The 16,058-nt window shown below is 42.5% G+C and overlaps 2 protein-coding genes across 6 annotated transcripts in view; one reads left to right on the top strand and one right to left on the bottom strand.

Moving 5' to 3' along the window:
* The window catches only part of SLC6A20 (solute carrier family 6 member 20), a 25,681-nt gene extending 14,978 nt beyond the window's left edge, over positions 1 to 10,703 (top strand). For 3 of the 4 annotated variants that reach the window (XM_083578048.1, XM_083578046.1, XM_083578047.1), the window contains exons 4-11: positions 1,338 to 1,565; positions 1,859 to 1,969; positions 3,678 to 3,919; positions 4,497 to 4,659; positions 6,292 to 6,496; positions 6,922 to 7,081; positions 7,321 to 7,486; positions 8,791 to 10,703. In XM_083578048.1, coding sequence (XP_083434174.1) covers positions 1,338 to 1,565; positions 1,859 to 1,969; positions 3,678 to 3,919; positions 4,497 to 4,659; positions 6,292 to 6,496; positions 6,922 to 7,081; positions 7,321 to 7,486; positions 8,791 to 8,919 — 1,404 coding nt within the window. In that variant the 3' untranslated portion in view covers positions 8,920 to 10,703. The remainder of the gene's footprint in view (positions 1 to 1,337; positions 1,566 to 1,858; positions 1,970 to 3,677; positions 3,920 to 4,496; positions 4,660 to 6,291; positions 6,497 to 6,921; positions 7,082 to 7,320; positions 7,487 to 8,790) is intronic. The other variant, XM_083578049.1, reaches the window with a different exon arrangement.
* Positions 10,061 to 16,058, bottom strand: SNRPD1 (small nuclear ribonucleoprotein D1 polypeptide). 2 transcript variants are annotated; one of them, XM_083578384.1, is made up of 4 exons: positions 15,705 to 16,058; positions 12,245 to 12,321; positions 11,230 to 11,421; positions 10,061 to 10,503 (listed from the first exon to the last, which is right to left on the bottom strand). In XM_083578384.1, exons 1-4 carry the CDS (start codon positions 15,716 to 15,718, stop codon positions 10,427 to 10,429), a joined length of 360 nt encoding a protein of 119 aa, XP_083434510.1. In that variant the 5' UTR covers positions 15,719 to 16,058; the 3' UTR covers positions 10,061 to 10,426. The 2 variants fall into 2 exon arrangements, with proteins under 2 accessions (XP_083434510.1, XP_083434511.1); XM_083578385.1 differs by lacking the exon at positions 15,705 to 16,058 and adding an exon at positions 15,462 to 15,624.

Raw genomic sequence — 16,058 nt, 5'->3', positions numbered from 1 at the left:
ATAGGAATACATTGCCAGTCAGCTTGACTCCAGAGTTTATTTTTTATTTAAGTTCTTTTTTCTCTTCCATTGTGAGGTTTTTTCCTCAATAATTTAGTTTTTTGGTAGTTTATTTTCAGCCCCATTACTTCCCCATATTTTCTAATTAAATCTACAGCAGCTGGTAAACTTTGCTTCGGGTCTTGGGTTGTTACTATCAAATCATCAGCAAATGCTCTAACTTTATAGACTTTCTCCCCAATCTTTCTCCCCCTTATGTTTTCATCCTTTCTGATGTTGTGAAGGAGTGCTTCTATCGCTAATACAAATAACAAGGATGACAGAGTTTAACCCCAGAGTTTAAAGTAAAGGAGGTGGTTATTTTTGGAAGATGTGGTTTTGTATGAATGTAAAAGTCAGAAAGAGCTGGAGATTTCAAACGCGGGTGGCGCTGTGGGTAAAACCTCAGTGCCTAGGACTTGCCGATCGTATGGTCGGCGGTTCGAATCCCCGCGGCGGGGTGAGCTCCCGTCGTTCGGTCCCAGCTCCTGCCCACCTAGCAGTTCGAAAGCACCCCTAAGTGCAAGTAGATAAATAGGTACCGCTTTATAGCGGGAAGGTAAACGGCGTTTCCGTGCACTGCGCTGGTGCTGGCTCGCCAGAGCAGCTTCGTCACGCTGGCCACGTGACCCGGAAGTGTCTTCGGACAGCGCTGGCTCCCGGCCTCTTAAGCGAGATGAGCACGCAACCCCAGAGTCGGTCACGACTGGCCCGTACGGGCAGGGGTACCTTTACCTTTACCTTTAAGAGTCAGAAAGAGCTGAAGATTTCAAAGAGCTGATTAGGCCACTGTCTAATTGAACTAGTTGCAGGTTAGTTTGCTTTCCATTTCCTTAAGAAGGCTAGTTTTCCTGAAACACTGACATTTTCCTGCACCATCAGAAGTTGATCTAGTATCGAATGGCATCTTACTCATGTTATAGTTCAAACACTATTAGAACATATTATAAAACATGTCGCTCATCCTGTCTTTCATAATTATATTGGAAAACTGCATTACAGGAAGTTTGCTCAATGAGAAAGAGATTTATGGTTTAATGCTCCGCTCCCCACAATAACCTCACATTGCTGTGGAGCATTGCACAAAGTTTTATGCCACCTTAACCCACAGGCAGGGAAACTGTTGCCCGTCAGAAGTTGTTGGACTACAGTTCCCATAATCCCTGATTGCTGGCCATGCAGGCTGGGAACTTTGGTCCAGCATCACCTTCCCCATCAGTGACCTGACCTTTTCACGATCTGACTCATGGTACTTGGGAAATTAAATGTACAGAATAATGTCTGCTTCACATCCAAAGGATCCTTTGCCGTGGGCAAACTGTCCACTCAATCTTAACCACACGGATTACGTGGAAGAGTGCGAGAAGGCAACACCCACACAGTATTTTTGGTACCGAAAAACCCTCAACATCTCTCCATCCATCGAGGAGAGTGGGAGCATCCAGTGGGAGCAAGCAGCCTGTCTGGTCCTGGCTTGGCTGGTGGTCTATCTGTGTATTCTAAGAGGAACAGAACACACAGGCAAGGTAAGAGGATTATTGCTGCTATTCTTGAAGAAATAAGCTTTACTGAGTAAAAAGTGATGGAAGAGAAGCATCTGTAAAAAACCTTTCAAACTAGCTTTGGGTTTAATTCCCCTCAGATGAAAAAACATTGCTTTTCAGCTGGCGAGATGTGACTCTATACGAGTGTATTTGTGTACAGTACATGGATACACAGATTGTGTACTTGTTGAATGTAACGTGAGCACCCCTAAAGTCTAAAGCTTAAGTGTGTCACACAGCTCTACTAAATGAAGCCTTTTGTTGTTCATTTGCAGGTTGTTTACGTGACGGCTACTCTGCCTTATGTAGTCCTCATCATATACTTAATCAGAGGCTTAACTCTCCATGGAGCTGCGAATGGGCTGACCTACATGTTTACACCCAAGGTACCTATGCCCTAAATGGCTATAGACAAATGTTTATACAAACTGAGGCAGGTTCTTCACAAATGTGTATTTTCACCATGGAAGTTTAGGCCTACAAAGAGCCCGAATAAAACAGTGTACATGTGAATATGATCTACAACAGGGTTTCTCAAACTTGGGTCTCCAGCTGTTTTCGGACTACAACGCCCATCATCCCAAGCTAGCAGGAGCAGTGGTCAGGGATGATGGGCATTGTAGTCCAAAAACAGCTAGAGACCTAAGTTTGGGGAAACCCTGATCTATACAGAACACAAGCTAGATAGTAATACAGGCAACTCCACTTTTATCTATATTGTATTGTATTTTGTTATTATAGTAATTAATTCCGTTACTCCAGATACATGAGATCAGCTATTTGACATCTATTGGAGATTAGCTTTGTGTTACACTTTGAAATATAATTCTCTTGAAAGATAAATGCACACAGGGAAACTTATGCAACTGGTAGCACGACACATAACCTCTCCTTGGTGCAGTGGTGTAGCGTGGGTTGTCAGCACCCGGGGCAAGGCAAGTAATTTGCGCCCCCTAACCTGTGGATTTGCGCCCCCTAACCCGTGGATTTGCGCCCCCCCTAACCCATGGATTTGCCCTAACCCCAGATGTTGCGCCCGGTGCGGCCCGCCCCCCCTGCACCCCCCACGCTACGCCACTGCCTTGGTGTAAGTCAGAGGCAGCTCTGTTGACATGAAAATTAGAATCAGAGTAACATTAATTACAAAAGATTATACAACAGGGAGATCCAATCTGGTGGCTTCCAGATGTTTTGGGACTAAAACTGCTCCAGTCCTACCTCTCTGATGAGAGCTAAAGTCCTACATCACCTGGAAAACATAACATTGGCTCTATGACAACTGATTTGTATTAAATATTATTGATTGGTAATGACAGAAGCAAAAAGGTCCTCAGGAAAGTTTACAGATCTGGACTGTTTACTGCCCACCATGCTCAGATATCTGGGACCAGCCTAATTATATTGGCCTTATGGCTGCAATCTTAACCTTACTTTGCAGTAAGTCCCATTGAACCCAGCAGACCAACAGGCCTTATATTTAAAGAACTGGATTTCTTTCTTTTTTTACGCTCAATCTCTGCTTTTCTGCTTAAAAGCAAATTCAAATGGCATTGTTTGTTTCATCACTGTATTTTTTATAATTTGCTTATGAAATAGAAATAATAGGAAAAGGTGTGAAAACGAAGAGGGAGAAAGATCAGCACCAATTAATGCTGCTGGGACAAATTTGATCAACCATTCCCATTCAGTTTGTTGCATTGTAAGCTTGCATTTCATTAGATTCCTTCCCCATTTTCTTCTGTACGTTGGCTGTAATAGTTCTCTTTTTACTTCAGGTGGAGTTAAACACATTTTAGCAATTGATTTTCCTTGGCCCATTTGCAGCAAACATTTTCAATTGGACTTATGTTAATGGCTGTTTGGCTATGTGTCTTGGCTGGAAACACTGAGAAAATGGAAGGCGTGTCTGATTCACCAGAGGTGTTGCCTGATCATAACACATAATACATAAAAGTAACAGGATATAACTGGATAGGATGGAATCTTTCTCCGTTCCACCTTGTGTCATAACATTCCACCTTGCAGGCATCTTAGTAAGATGAATAAAAGTCTAAAAATGCTACACAGTTCATCTTCTTGGTTTATGACTTGCAGCTAGAGCAACTAGCAAATCCCAAAACCTGGATTAATGCAGCTACTCAGATCTTTTTCTCCCTTGGACTTGGTTTTGGCAGCTTGATAGCATTTGCCAGCTACAATGATCCAAAAAACAACTGTGAACGACATGCCATCATCGTTTCATTGATAAACAGCACCACCTCGATATTTGCCAGTATTGTGACTTTCTCCATTTATGGCTTTAAGGCAACTTTCAACTATGAAAAGTGCATGAGCAAGTAAGTGTGGAGTCTGATTCAATTACCTTCTTTTATTTGTACCTGAAAATGCATTGTAGTCAACACATTTTTAGTTTTTTTACTCCAGGATTTTCTTTTTAACAGTTACTAGACATGACTGGCATTCATCTGAAATCTTTTTTGTGAATGGGTTCATCCCACATGATTTTTGAGTTTTGTCTGACTGGGGGGGGGGGTGATGGGAGAGCCCTCGGATGGTTCAGGATCCCATGCAGAAGATCTTTCAGTTTCACTGTTTAGTAAATGTTATAATAACGGTGCTAACAGAAACAATTGCCTGCTTAGACACCACTCAATTGATAATTGCTTTACAATTTATTAGTCTCAGTTCAGATCTGGCCCCAATGTCTTTAAAATTAATTTAGGAAGTATCTGGTTTCAACTAGTATCACATTTCCTTCAAATTTTGTGTTTCTTAAAATGCACTTTTTTAAAAAAAGCCTATTTCCCCCATCTGCCAGAAATTACTATTGGAAAATATTAATATGTTTTTGTTGTTGTTGTTCAAAATATTGTTGCTTTATTTAAAATAACTGTATTTCATTCTATTGCGCAGGGTGATATTGATGCTGACAAATTTTTTCGACCTGGAAGAAGGATCATTAACAATGGAAAATCTTGAAGATATGAAGAATTTCCTGGCATCCACTCACCCCAGTGAATATGCAGAACTGTTGCCGCAGATTAAGAACTGCAGTTTGGAAGCAGAATTAGACACAGTGAGCTGCAACTTTTAAAAAAATAGTTTGACTCGGTACATATTTTGAGAACCGAGGGACACAATGAAAGAACCTTGTGGTCAGTGCTTGAATGGTGTAGTGGTTAGTGTGGAACCAGGTGTGGCATTTGTATGGAGCCCCCGGTCGTCTCACAGACTATTGACCTGTACACCACTAATCTGCTGCCACCAACCAGATCCTCCCCGGTAAATCACTTAGTCTCAGTCAGGTTCTCAAGTTAACAAAGAAGAGTGTAGTTTATTGCAGACACAAACTTTAACTGCATTCCAAACGTTGTTACTCTTTACCTTCTTAGTCTTATTTTATCCTGTCTCTATCACTTCTACCTCCCCTCACACAAGAACCAACTGCACTAACTGTCTCTCTATTTCCAACTGCCTGCCAACTGCTTTTCCAAACCAACCAACCCACTAAAACCAACCAACTACCCACACCCAAACTTCAGCTAAGCCCTTTTATAAACAAGTAGGCTCCGCCTCTGGCTTTCCTATTGGTCTACATTTTAGCCCTCTCTCCCCTCTGTACACACATTTTGAAACGAATGGGCAAATGCCACACCAGGTCTGGACAGGAGTCTGGAGTTCAAATCCTCACTTAGGCAAAATGTTCATTGGGTGGCCTGTCACTTCTCAGGGTAGCCTACTTCACAAGGTGGAACATACATGCCACCTTGAGGTGTTTGGAGGAAAGATGCAAATATAACAAATAAAAATGAATACCTAGGAAATCTACGTATGCCTTCTTTCATTCTGTGGAAGAAATGAAGGACATAAATATTACACACACACACACACACACACAGAGCGAGCCTCTGGTGAAAATTGTGTATGGCATGCACCATTTAATTTTGCTGCCCGTTGAAGCAATAGCTTAAAAATCTGCCCATAGATTCTTCCACATATGACAACCTGGGACCTAGCTGCAGCAAATGTTCCTACAGCTGCGAGTGCTGACCGCAGAAGTGCCAAGCCATTTTTGTTTAGCAACAACCTACACAGCTATTTTGCTTACATGTCATAATGTTCAAAGGCCTGTTGAATGAGAATGCAAGGGATTCCCATTATCGGGCTGCACATGTAACAGGACTGGATAAGAGTTATCCAACACTTAGTGGCAACTCAGTTCCATAGAAATCAATGGTTAACAAGGTATGTGTTGTATGCCTAAGTAGTTAAGTTCGACTGGTTGCAGTTGGGGCTAACTTGCCACCAAATTTGCACTGGAATGTGTCGTTGTCAGAGTTGCACATATGGAAGCAAGCTGATGTTCTGCATTTAGAGTGAATGACAAACCTGGAAGTGAATTGGAAGCTATTGTAACTGAAACAAGTGTGGTGAAATGACACAAAAACTCCCCAACTGGGATGGATAGCTGGATCTCTCCCAATGCGATACCCATCTGTCTACTCCTGTACCTATTACCCGCATGGCCAGAGCTTCAGAAATCTTGATTTGCGATGAACTTGTGTACAAGCCATTGATGGGAATGACGGAAAGCAGTGGTTGACACAGCAAGGAATTATATGCTCCCTTTTTGTGTGCGCCATTTGTTTTCTGCATGGCAATGCATTCCCCGCAAGTCTGGTTATTTTCTGTTTTCTCTCTCCAACAGGCTGTTCAGGGTACCGGACTGGCATTCATAGTGTACTCTGAAGCAATAAAGAACATGGAAGTCTCGCAGCTGTACTCAGTGCTGTATTTCTTTATGCTGCTGATGTTGGGAATAGGCAGCATGCTGGGGAACACAGCAGCCATTCTTACTCCTTTGACTGACAGCAAGTTCATTACCTCCCATGTGCCTAGAGAGATGATATCAGGTGATTACCACTTAAGTGCACCCAATGGACTTCAAGGGAGTCAACCAAGGTGATGGAAAGGTAAATCTGCAGTTGCAAAAGAACAATGTTCCTTTGCAGCTATGGCTTTGCCTTTGGCACTGTTCCCTGTTGTGCTTTCAGAAGGGATTGGGAGTGCCCAAGTACAGTACTGTATATCAGATTCCCTTCAAAAGCAGCGAGAGATGCTAAAATTCATACTGTACGCAGCTTGAATCTGAAGACTAGCATGTGCCTGACTCAGTAGCAGAAATGGCCACTTGGTCCTAATGAGGGAATGTAAAATTAGGCCTATGAACAAGCGACTGTGCTGCAGTAAAGTCAGCCTAAAATTAGCTGATCTCAAAAGCACAAATCCATGCCTTATTTAATTTACAGCCTAAACTCAAACTACGTTTTTCTTACAGGAGGTGTATGCATCATCAACTTTTTAGTTGGCTTAGCATTCACCCTGGAAGCTGGAAACTACTGGTTTGATATCTTCAATGACTATGCAGCTACTCTCTCCTTGCTACTTATAGTACTGGTGGAAACCATGGCTGTCTGTTACGTATATGGACTCAGAAGGTAAGAACTTGGGAACATCCGATCACATTTTATTGCCATAACTTACCCAGTAGACTCAGCAGCTGTTACCTCAAACTTGTGCAACACTTTGTGCACACCAGAACCATATTCCTTCTACATTATTTCAACAATCTTCACCACAGAACTTGGTTTTCTTTGGCAGTTGCAATTTCGATCCAAAACAATGTATCGTTAAAAAAAATGAACCAATTAAGTGTGTGCTTTTCTTTCTTTGACAGATTTTCTAAAGACCTTTCTGTGATGAGCGGACATAAACCAAGTTGGTACTGGAAGATTATGTGGGCTTTCGTTAGTCCTGTGTTGATTGTAAGCCTCTTTATATTTTACATCACAGACTACATCAGAACAGGGACATTGCAATACCAAGCCTGGGATGCAACAGAGGTATTTTACTCATTGCAATTTTTACCCACTCGTAGCTAGAAGTACAGGTAGGAGGTGGGAGGAATGCACTTCTAATTGGTGACTTAAAAAAAAATCAACTGCTGCATTTAACTATGTTTAGGGTATAAATTTCATGGCAAGCGTTAAATAATCAGAATTCCAAAATGGTTTCTTACGGTATTAACAAGGTTAGAAAACTACCCTTTATAATAGGTCTCAATAGGCTTTAGTCATGTTAAGTTTTAATCACCCTATTAGACCCAGAGTATGAGTATGAGACACATGCTGAATACTTGTCAAGTTAAATAATCACAATCTACAGAAAGCAGTGTTCTAGCTATCTTTAGACCATACCGCAGCTGTTTTCATGTCCTCTTGCAGAAAAGATATATATATTAGCAGCCAGGGTTCTGGAATGGCTTACACCACAGCCACTTTGAGCATTGATAAAAACAGGCCCAGTAAGCTTCAAAGCAGCTGAACATGTAGAATAAAATACAATTTGAAGGTCCCCTCCCCCCCCCCGCTGAAACAATTCACAGCATACATATGTTCAGGTTCAATGATTACAATTCAAATCTCCATCTGAAGTTTTACAAAACGAGCAAAGCTATAATTTGACAGAGCTGGTTTGCATGTCATTGGCTTAATCATGAACATGATTAAGCCAATCTGCGCAACTTTCCATCCTCCCATGTGATTCAAACAAACCATGCTATGGCTTGTCAAGTCAACCAAACCTGGATCAGGATTCATTTCTTTCAATGAAAAGTCAGTACTGGTTAGGAATAAATAACAAGCCATACTTTTTGTCTGAGCTGTCTCTGGGAGGGAGGAGGAGAGAAGATGCAATAAGACCTGCACAGCATGGGCAAGAAGACATGTTCAGGACTGAACCATAGTTTAAGACAAACTAGGTTTGTCATGAGATATTAACCAAATCAAGTTTTTGAAGTTAATATGTAATTTGTTGCAACATCTCTACAGAAATGTAATTTTTAAGTTTTAGTTTTAAAAAATCAGAACACAGCTGTACATACGAAACGTATGTTACAGAAGCTGTTTGACATGTTGCATATTAGAGAACAGTGGTCATTATCAAGTTGTTGTTTTTCAAATGCAGTGGTCAGATGAAACGAATTTCAGTTTTAAGTATTTCTGCTAGGAAGCATCAAAGATGAGGTGCTCACTTTGAAAGCAATGCAGGGTAAGCTCTGAAAAAAGTGCCTCCCACTAATTTGCACAGTAGCACACATCTGCATTAACAGACTTTTGTTTTACATCTGGTCCTCTCTCTCTTGCAGGGTCAGCTGGTTACAAAAGATTATCCAAGTGGGGCCCTAGCAGTTATTGGGCTCCTTGTCGCAGCCTCCACTTTGTGCATACCACTGGGAGCGTTAGTGACTTTTATAATGAAAAGAACAAATCCTTAGCTCTGGACTTATGAGAACGCCATCAACAGCTGCAACCTTTGCAAACCACCTTGAAGACTACAGCAGCAATAACTTGCAACCATTAACAAGCATGCAGAATTTTACTACTGTCTTACCAATGAATGGTCAAGAGAACTGTCCTATAGCAGATGGAAGATTTAAGATTGTCTCTGAGGGGTATGAATGCAACATGGTGGCTTACAAACACCTTGGACTGTGCACAGTATATATTGATCAATTCACTCTGCCTTCTTCTGAGCAATCTTCACTTTAGTAGAAGTGTATTCCTACTCCATCTGAAGTACAGGAAGAAAGGGTTGCACTGCAAGAAAGCTGCAACGTGCACAAATAATTTTTCCATGTATAATGCAGTGTGACCATGTTATTTGTATTATTCATGGGATCTATATTTTAGTAGGTGCTTGAAGGCTTCTTTAGAAGCGATATAAGCTCAGTAATCAGCTAGCATTGTTTATATGCAATGTAAAGAGCAGTTTCCAAGATGTATCACCCAACTGAATTTCCCCACTTTTCTAGAGATGCCTTAAAGTAGAGTGGGGTTGGGCTGTTAAAAGTAAGGAAGAGCTACGCTGGAGCTGTTTCATGAGCTGGGGAACTCAAGACTGGACATTTTAGTTATAGCAAGGTAATGTGTGCACTAATGTTCTCAGTAGCACATAGTGCCACATTATTCAGTATTTTTAACATTACCTTCAACCATAGGATAAACATGAGTCCAGACAAGCCACAAGAGATTTAAAAAGTCAGGTGTTCTTTTTACTGAATTTCTTTTCCTGAACCATGATCAAGTGTTGACAAAGTTTTAATCTCTAAAAGAGTAAAAGCTGAACATTTTTAAAAACGAAAGTGGATGTTCTCAGGCTTCTAACAAATGCTTGTAGGTTACGCATAGATCATCTATGTATTTATCAGCAAGGCTGAAAAAGTACTTCGTATTCAAAAAGCTATTGGTGTGAAATTTAGAAGTTCCCGGAAGTTATAGGTTTTTCCATTAGTAATGCAGTTTCTATGCCAAACTCCTTTCAATTAAATTCACCAGTGTATGTAAATGCTGATTTAATATTTAACAGCCTACATCCATTCTTCCAGGCAAAAACTTAAAAGAAATATACTCAAAATATTAGTTGAAACTGAAGGTGTATGTAATTTCAAGCAACGTTGAAAACACAAAAAATGCAAGGTCTTTCGTTATAACAGATTATGTGGCGGGAATAAGGACTACACCACAATGAGCACATTCCATATCTTTATGGGAATTTTGAATAAATTTTAGTATATACCAATTTAAGGAAGTTAAAGTTTGGGTTGAACAGTACTAGAGGTTACAAAGGCATGTATAATCAAAATTCCAGCAAGATTGAAGTATATAACTTGACCTTAACTGACACAACATTTCCCACATTTGTTTATTAAAAATGGACAATGAAACAAAACCTGTACAAAAAATATCCAAAGTCGCCCGACATTTTTAGTGGCTATAAAGAAATTATCGTCTTGGACCTCCTCTCCCCCTGCCACGTGCTCTGCCTCTCCCACGTCCTCTGCCACGTCCTCTCCCTGCAACTGAACACAAAGACAAAAAACTTCCTTCAGAAACATGGAATCGCAGTATATAAAGGTCATGCCAGATTTTGGACTCAAAACATCTATCATTTAACTTTTTATTGAAGTAATCTTAGTAACTTGGTTGCAAAATGGTATACAGCTACTGTTCTGTTTCCCACTTTGGATAACAAATCAATTCATTAAAGAACTCAGAAAGATGTGTTACGTGTTGTGAGCGCCACTACAAGTAGGCAGGTTACTGCTGCAGTTTTTGTCAAAGCCCAAATAAATACGCTAAGCAGGAATAAAGTCTGTAAATTCCACATCTCCTTTTGGGGACAAGGATAGATTCCAGAACAGATTAGTTCCTCCAGTAGATTTCATTGTTTAAAGAGCAACAGAATTAAGAATTTTGCCTACAGGAAACTGGTGGCTTCTGAGTGTAATATGAACAACTCTATTGTTCAACATGAAAATTTTCATATCCCTCCCTACCAAATAATTTTAAACCTGGCAATATGAAACGGGTAACATCTGGATTTGTTGGTGCCACAAAAGATCAGAGTTAGATCCAGTCATATGCTTGTCTAACAAGGCTTTCCTGGCTCCCTCCTGCACAACAAGCCACTGCCGCCCCCCCCCCCAAGCCCCTCATTAGAATTCATATTGCAATTAAGGGCAAATTGAAGTGCTCATGTATAGACAGCAAATACATTCTTGGTGGTTTGAAATCAAATCACTAACCTGCTTCCCTTTTCTTGGATTTGACTTTTGGTTCAACATCCACCAGCAAAGTATCCAGAGGCAAACTATCTGGCAGAATGAAATACCTAATATTGTTGCCTCGAATACTTAACGTCTCCAGCTGGACAGGTTCTCTGTTCTTCAGAGTCATCTTTACAGCTTTAAGATGTGTATTCATACTGACATCCACTCCTGAAACAAAGAACAGGAAGCTTCTTCTACACTGTTTTCAAAGAGACTTATATTAATAATTACAGAGTTCCTAAATGGAGAGTAGCATAAGGTATTGTACTACATTTCCCATGCCATCTAAGAGACATTAAGTGCTTTACAGCGGGAAAGCAAAATGAATGTCCTACATGTGTAGTCACCATAGCACAGCTGTAGAAAAAGTGATACTCAAAACCAGAAGAAAAATACACTTCCTAAACAGCTAATTATATTTAAATCATTTTATCTGCATTGCCTAGACATCCAGACCCTTTTAGTATTCAGTCAGTGCAGAGGTAATTCACTATTACCTCTGACCACTGCAACAGTACTTAGATATAACTAACGCATGCACTCATAGTTCAAAGCATTATCCCTTTCCCTTATTCTGGTGATGATATAAGTGAAGATGTCAATATATACAGACAGATGCCACCTAGGCAAGTTACAAGTCATTAAACAACCACCTCTCACCCCCCCATCACTTAGCTCTATTTAACATCAGCCATGCAACCATTATAGCAGAGCAAAAAATGCATACTCTAAGAGCCAGTGTGATATAGTTTCAATGCACTGGATTTCAATAAGGAAAAACCTCCCCTCTGGTGTGCTATGAAACCCAGTAGAGTAGCCTTCATTAACCTAACCTGATTCACAGATTTTGGGTAAGAAGATGGGATGGTGCACCTAAGCATATCTGAATTTCTTGAGAAAAGTGGACTAATCAAACATTTAAATGAATGACTAGAACTGCCTAATGTTTCACAAAAGGAATTGAACATTTAAGATATCCCAAATCCCATACCTGTGATCGTTCCATGTACTTGGGTTCCGTTCTTCAGTTCTATGGTTACAGTTTCATGACTAAGTTTCATTAGAAACCTGCAATGCATAAATGAAACAATAACATTTCCAGCTCAATGCGCTGGTATGAACAAGTGCTAAAATTATAGAGACCTTTGTCTGCTACATTTTAAAAATGCACAATTATTTCTGGAGCACCCCACCAGCCAGTGGATAACTTAATGACAGGCAATCAGCTCCTCATATTAGTCCCAATGAGACCTATCTGTCGAAATTAGGGATTCTCCAGTCCAGCAATTAAAGTTAAGTGAATATGGTTTAAAAAAGGAGAGGCAGTTGTGGAAGTTTATGAGAGCACAGAGCATCTAAACTCTCATATCCAATGCTGACTCCATGGTACGTCAAATCAGGACGACTGTTTTGATATCCATGTTTCAAGGGGCCCTGCATACAGTCAGGGCAATGCACTGCACACCCATCGCTGGTTTACTTTTGTTTTCCTACTGGTAATGCAGAGGCAGCAGTGGCAATCCCGCCCCCCTGCTCTCAAGAAGGGGGTCCTTCCCCTGAATCACTTCATCCAGAACGTCCTGCCCTGAAAAAGGACTCACCACTTCCTTGGAGAGAAAGCTGCAACAGAACAATTTTAAGTAAAGAGGGGTGTGCCATTAAGAGGAGGGGCAGAAGCAGGTGCTCTGGAGAGCAGTGCAACAAGTGCAATTTGTCCTCCCCTATGGATAGGGGACGCGGGTGGCGCTGTGGGTAAAACCTCAGCGCCTAGGACTTGCCGATCGCATGGTCGGCGGTTCGAATCCCTGCGGCGGGGTGCACTCCCGTCGTTCGGTCCCAGCGCCTGCCAACCTAGCAATTCGAAAGCACCTCCGGGTGCAAGTAGATAAATAGGGACCGCTTACTAGCGGGAAGGTAAACGGCGATCCGTGTGCTGCTCTGGCTCGCCAGATGCAGCTTGTCACGTTGGCCACGTGACCCGGAAGTGTCTGTGGACAGCGCTGGCTCTCGGCCTCTAGAGTGAGATGAGCGCACAACCCTAGAGTATGTCAAGACTGGTCCGTACGGGCAGGGGTACCTTTACCTTTATGGATAGCCTGGCCCACCCCCCCACAAGTCCATCAACTGGCCTTTCTCCAAATGTCCCCTCATAAAGCAGCCTAGAAGACAAGTTACAAGTGGGATGGATGGCCTTTCTTGCAGTGCCCCCACCTATGGAATATTCCCCCTGGAAAGGCTTACCTCGGCTCCTATCAGCACCAGGCAGGGATTTAATATTCTCCCAGGCCTTTAAAAATACCTATTTTGTTATCAGCAGTATTTTATTAGTCTCTGCAAAACTACAGCAACCTGGCCAGTTTTGGCTTATCATTAGCAGGTTCTTGTTGTTGTGCTAACTGGATCAATTGCTGAAGATTGATTTGTGCCTGTCCACAACTAATTTTATTCTTGCGCCACTGCTGGCTGGACATGATTAATTTACAATTTCCTTCTTCCTCCTCCTTTCCAGTTTACTAAACAGAGAATCCTAAAATCACAGAATTGGGAGGGACTCTTGAGGGTCACCTAGTCCAACCCGCTGTGATGCAGGAATCTCAACACATAGGGATTCCCCCTTCCCACCTGAAACCATGCAGGATCCTGCTTAGTGCTAGCCGTTTTACTGCTGCCCAGAGAACAGTTTCTATTAGGCAACTCGTTGATTATTATTACAGTATTTACTAAATTTGTACAGTGCCCTTCATCCATACGTCTCACGGAGGTTCATAACCTAAAGCTGCAAAGGGGGGAGGAAGCACTGCAAATTATCATTTATTCATTTGGGGCTAGGGGTCCCAACTTTCAACCCCACCTCCAGACCCTCCAAATTGCCCCTATTTTTCAGCAACAGTCCTGGATTTACAGAAGCCGTTCTGGTTTCTAATTTGATCCCATAATGTCCCAGTTTTCCTTAGGATGCCCCTATTTTGATCGGAGGAATGTTGGAGGGTATGGAGTTATGCGACTGCTGTCCTGAGTCAAGGAGAAAAGTAACTAAACCTTTAGAATACATTTGAGGACAACCCTGTATAAGGAAGTTTTTTAAATTCTAATGTTTTATTATGGTTCCCCCCCACACACATTTTGGAAGCCGCCCAGAGCAGCTGGGACAACTCAGTCAGATGGGCAGGGTATAAGTAATAAAATTATTATTTCTCTTATTATTATGGAACAGAATGTCCCTATTTTCATGGGATAAATATTGAAGGGCATGGAGTTGTGCATCCCCCTAGCCAAAGAAATAAGTAGCTATACAACCTTCAGAAGACATCCCTGCATAGGTAAAGTGTTATTTTTTTTAAAGGAAGCTTCCCAGAGCGGCGGGGGCAACTGCAAGTCATATGCGTAGGGTATAAATAATGAAATTATTACAGTGGATGCTCGGGTTGTGAACGTGATCCGTGCGCACACGCAGGTTGCGATTCGGTGCTTCTGCGCATGCACAAAGCACGATTTACGGCTTCTGTGCATGCGCCACCTCCGAAACCTGAAAGTAACCTGTTCTGGTACTTCCGGGTTTTGGAGCGGCCGTAACCTGGAAAAATGCAACCTGAAGTGTCTGTAACCTGAGGTATGACTGTATTACCATGACTATTATTATTACGGAATAGGACGTCCCAGATTGATATTTGGACTGGAGCGTAATTGAAATTTATAAGATTCTGGAATGCAGAAACAAAGATTTTGGAACACAGAAACAAAGAAAATAATCAAACTCTTAATTCCAGCACGTGGGGGGGGGCACCTAAATTGTTTTAATTTGCCATCTCAGTGATTGGTATTATTAATTGTATTATGATTTGGCATTGTTATGATGGGGCTATTACAGTGGTACCTCGGGTTAAGAACTTAATTTGTTCTGGATGTCTGTTCTTAACCTGAAACTGTTCTTAACCTGAGGTGCCACTTTAGCTAATGGGGCCTCCTGCTGCCGCTGCTGCATGATTTCTGTTCTCATCCTGAAGCAAAGTTCTTAACCCGAGGTACTATTTCTGGGTTAGTGGAGTCTATAACCCGAGGTACCACTGTATTGGATTGTTGTAATGGAAAACTAAAAAAAAAAATTAAAAAAGGAATAGGACGTCCCTATGTTTATCGGGTTAGTGTTGGAGGCTAAGCACCTCACCCCTAAAAAACAACCAAAGCAAGCAACACCCCACCGTCCACACCTGCTATATGACAAAGGCCAGAGGCGGGAAAAAGGCAGAGTGGCGCGGGGGGGGGAAGAGACCGTTGCCTGAGGTGATGCTGGGGGGGGGGGCGTAGCAGCAGCAGCAGAGGGGGGCGCAAGGGCGCCTGGGAGGAGACGCCGGCCGCGCGAGCTCCGACGACGCGCCCAGGCCCGAGCCGCCTCTGCCCAACGTCTTTTCCCGCCCCTTCTTCCCTCCCCGGCCACGCGCTCGCCCTTTTACCTCACGAGCTTCATGGCGGCGAAGGCGTCGGGCGCGAACCTGAGGCCGCAGCTTCCCCCGGGGCGAAGGCGAAAAGGAGAGCGGGGAACGGAAGGGAACCGAGCGCGGAGGAGGAGCAGCCACAGGCAGCAGGCAGCCGAAAACTAGGCCGCTCCCGACGCTGCCGAAGAGAAACCCCGAGTGGCGTTTCCCTCAGGAGCGCGCTGTGAATGGCCGGAAGCCCCGCCCCTTTCTCGGTTCTATGCCCCGGAAGTGGAAAGCACATGGGCGGGAAGGGGAAAGGTTGTCGGGAGCGAGCGCCACCTTCAGGCTCGGAGGAGTCGCGAGTGGAAGGAAAGGATGCGCAGGAGGAAT

The sequence above is a fragment of the Podarcis filfolensis genome (assembly GCF_964270895.1).
Source record: "Podarcis filfolensis genome assembly, chromosome: 12".
In the NCBI taxonomy this organism is placed as follows: domain Eukaryota; kingdom Metazoa; phylum Chordata; class Lepidosauria; order Squamata; family Lacertidae; genus Podarcis; species Podarcis filfolensis.
The sequence above is the reverse complement of the archived record's forward strand: the minus strand, read 5'-3'. Positions and strand labels throughout refer to the sequence as shown.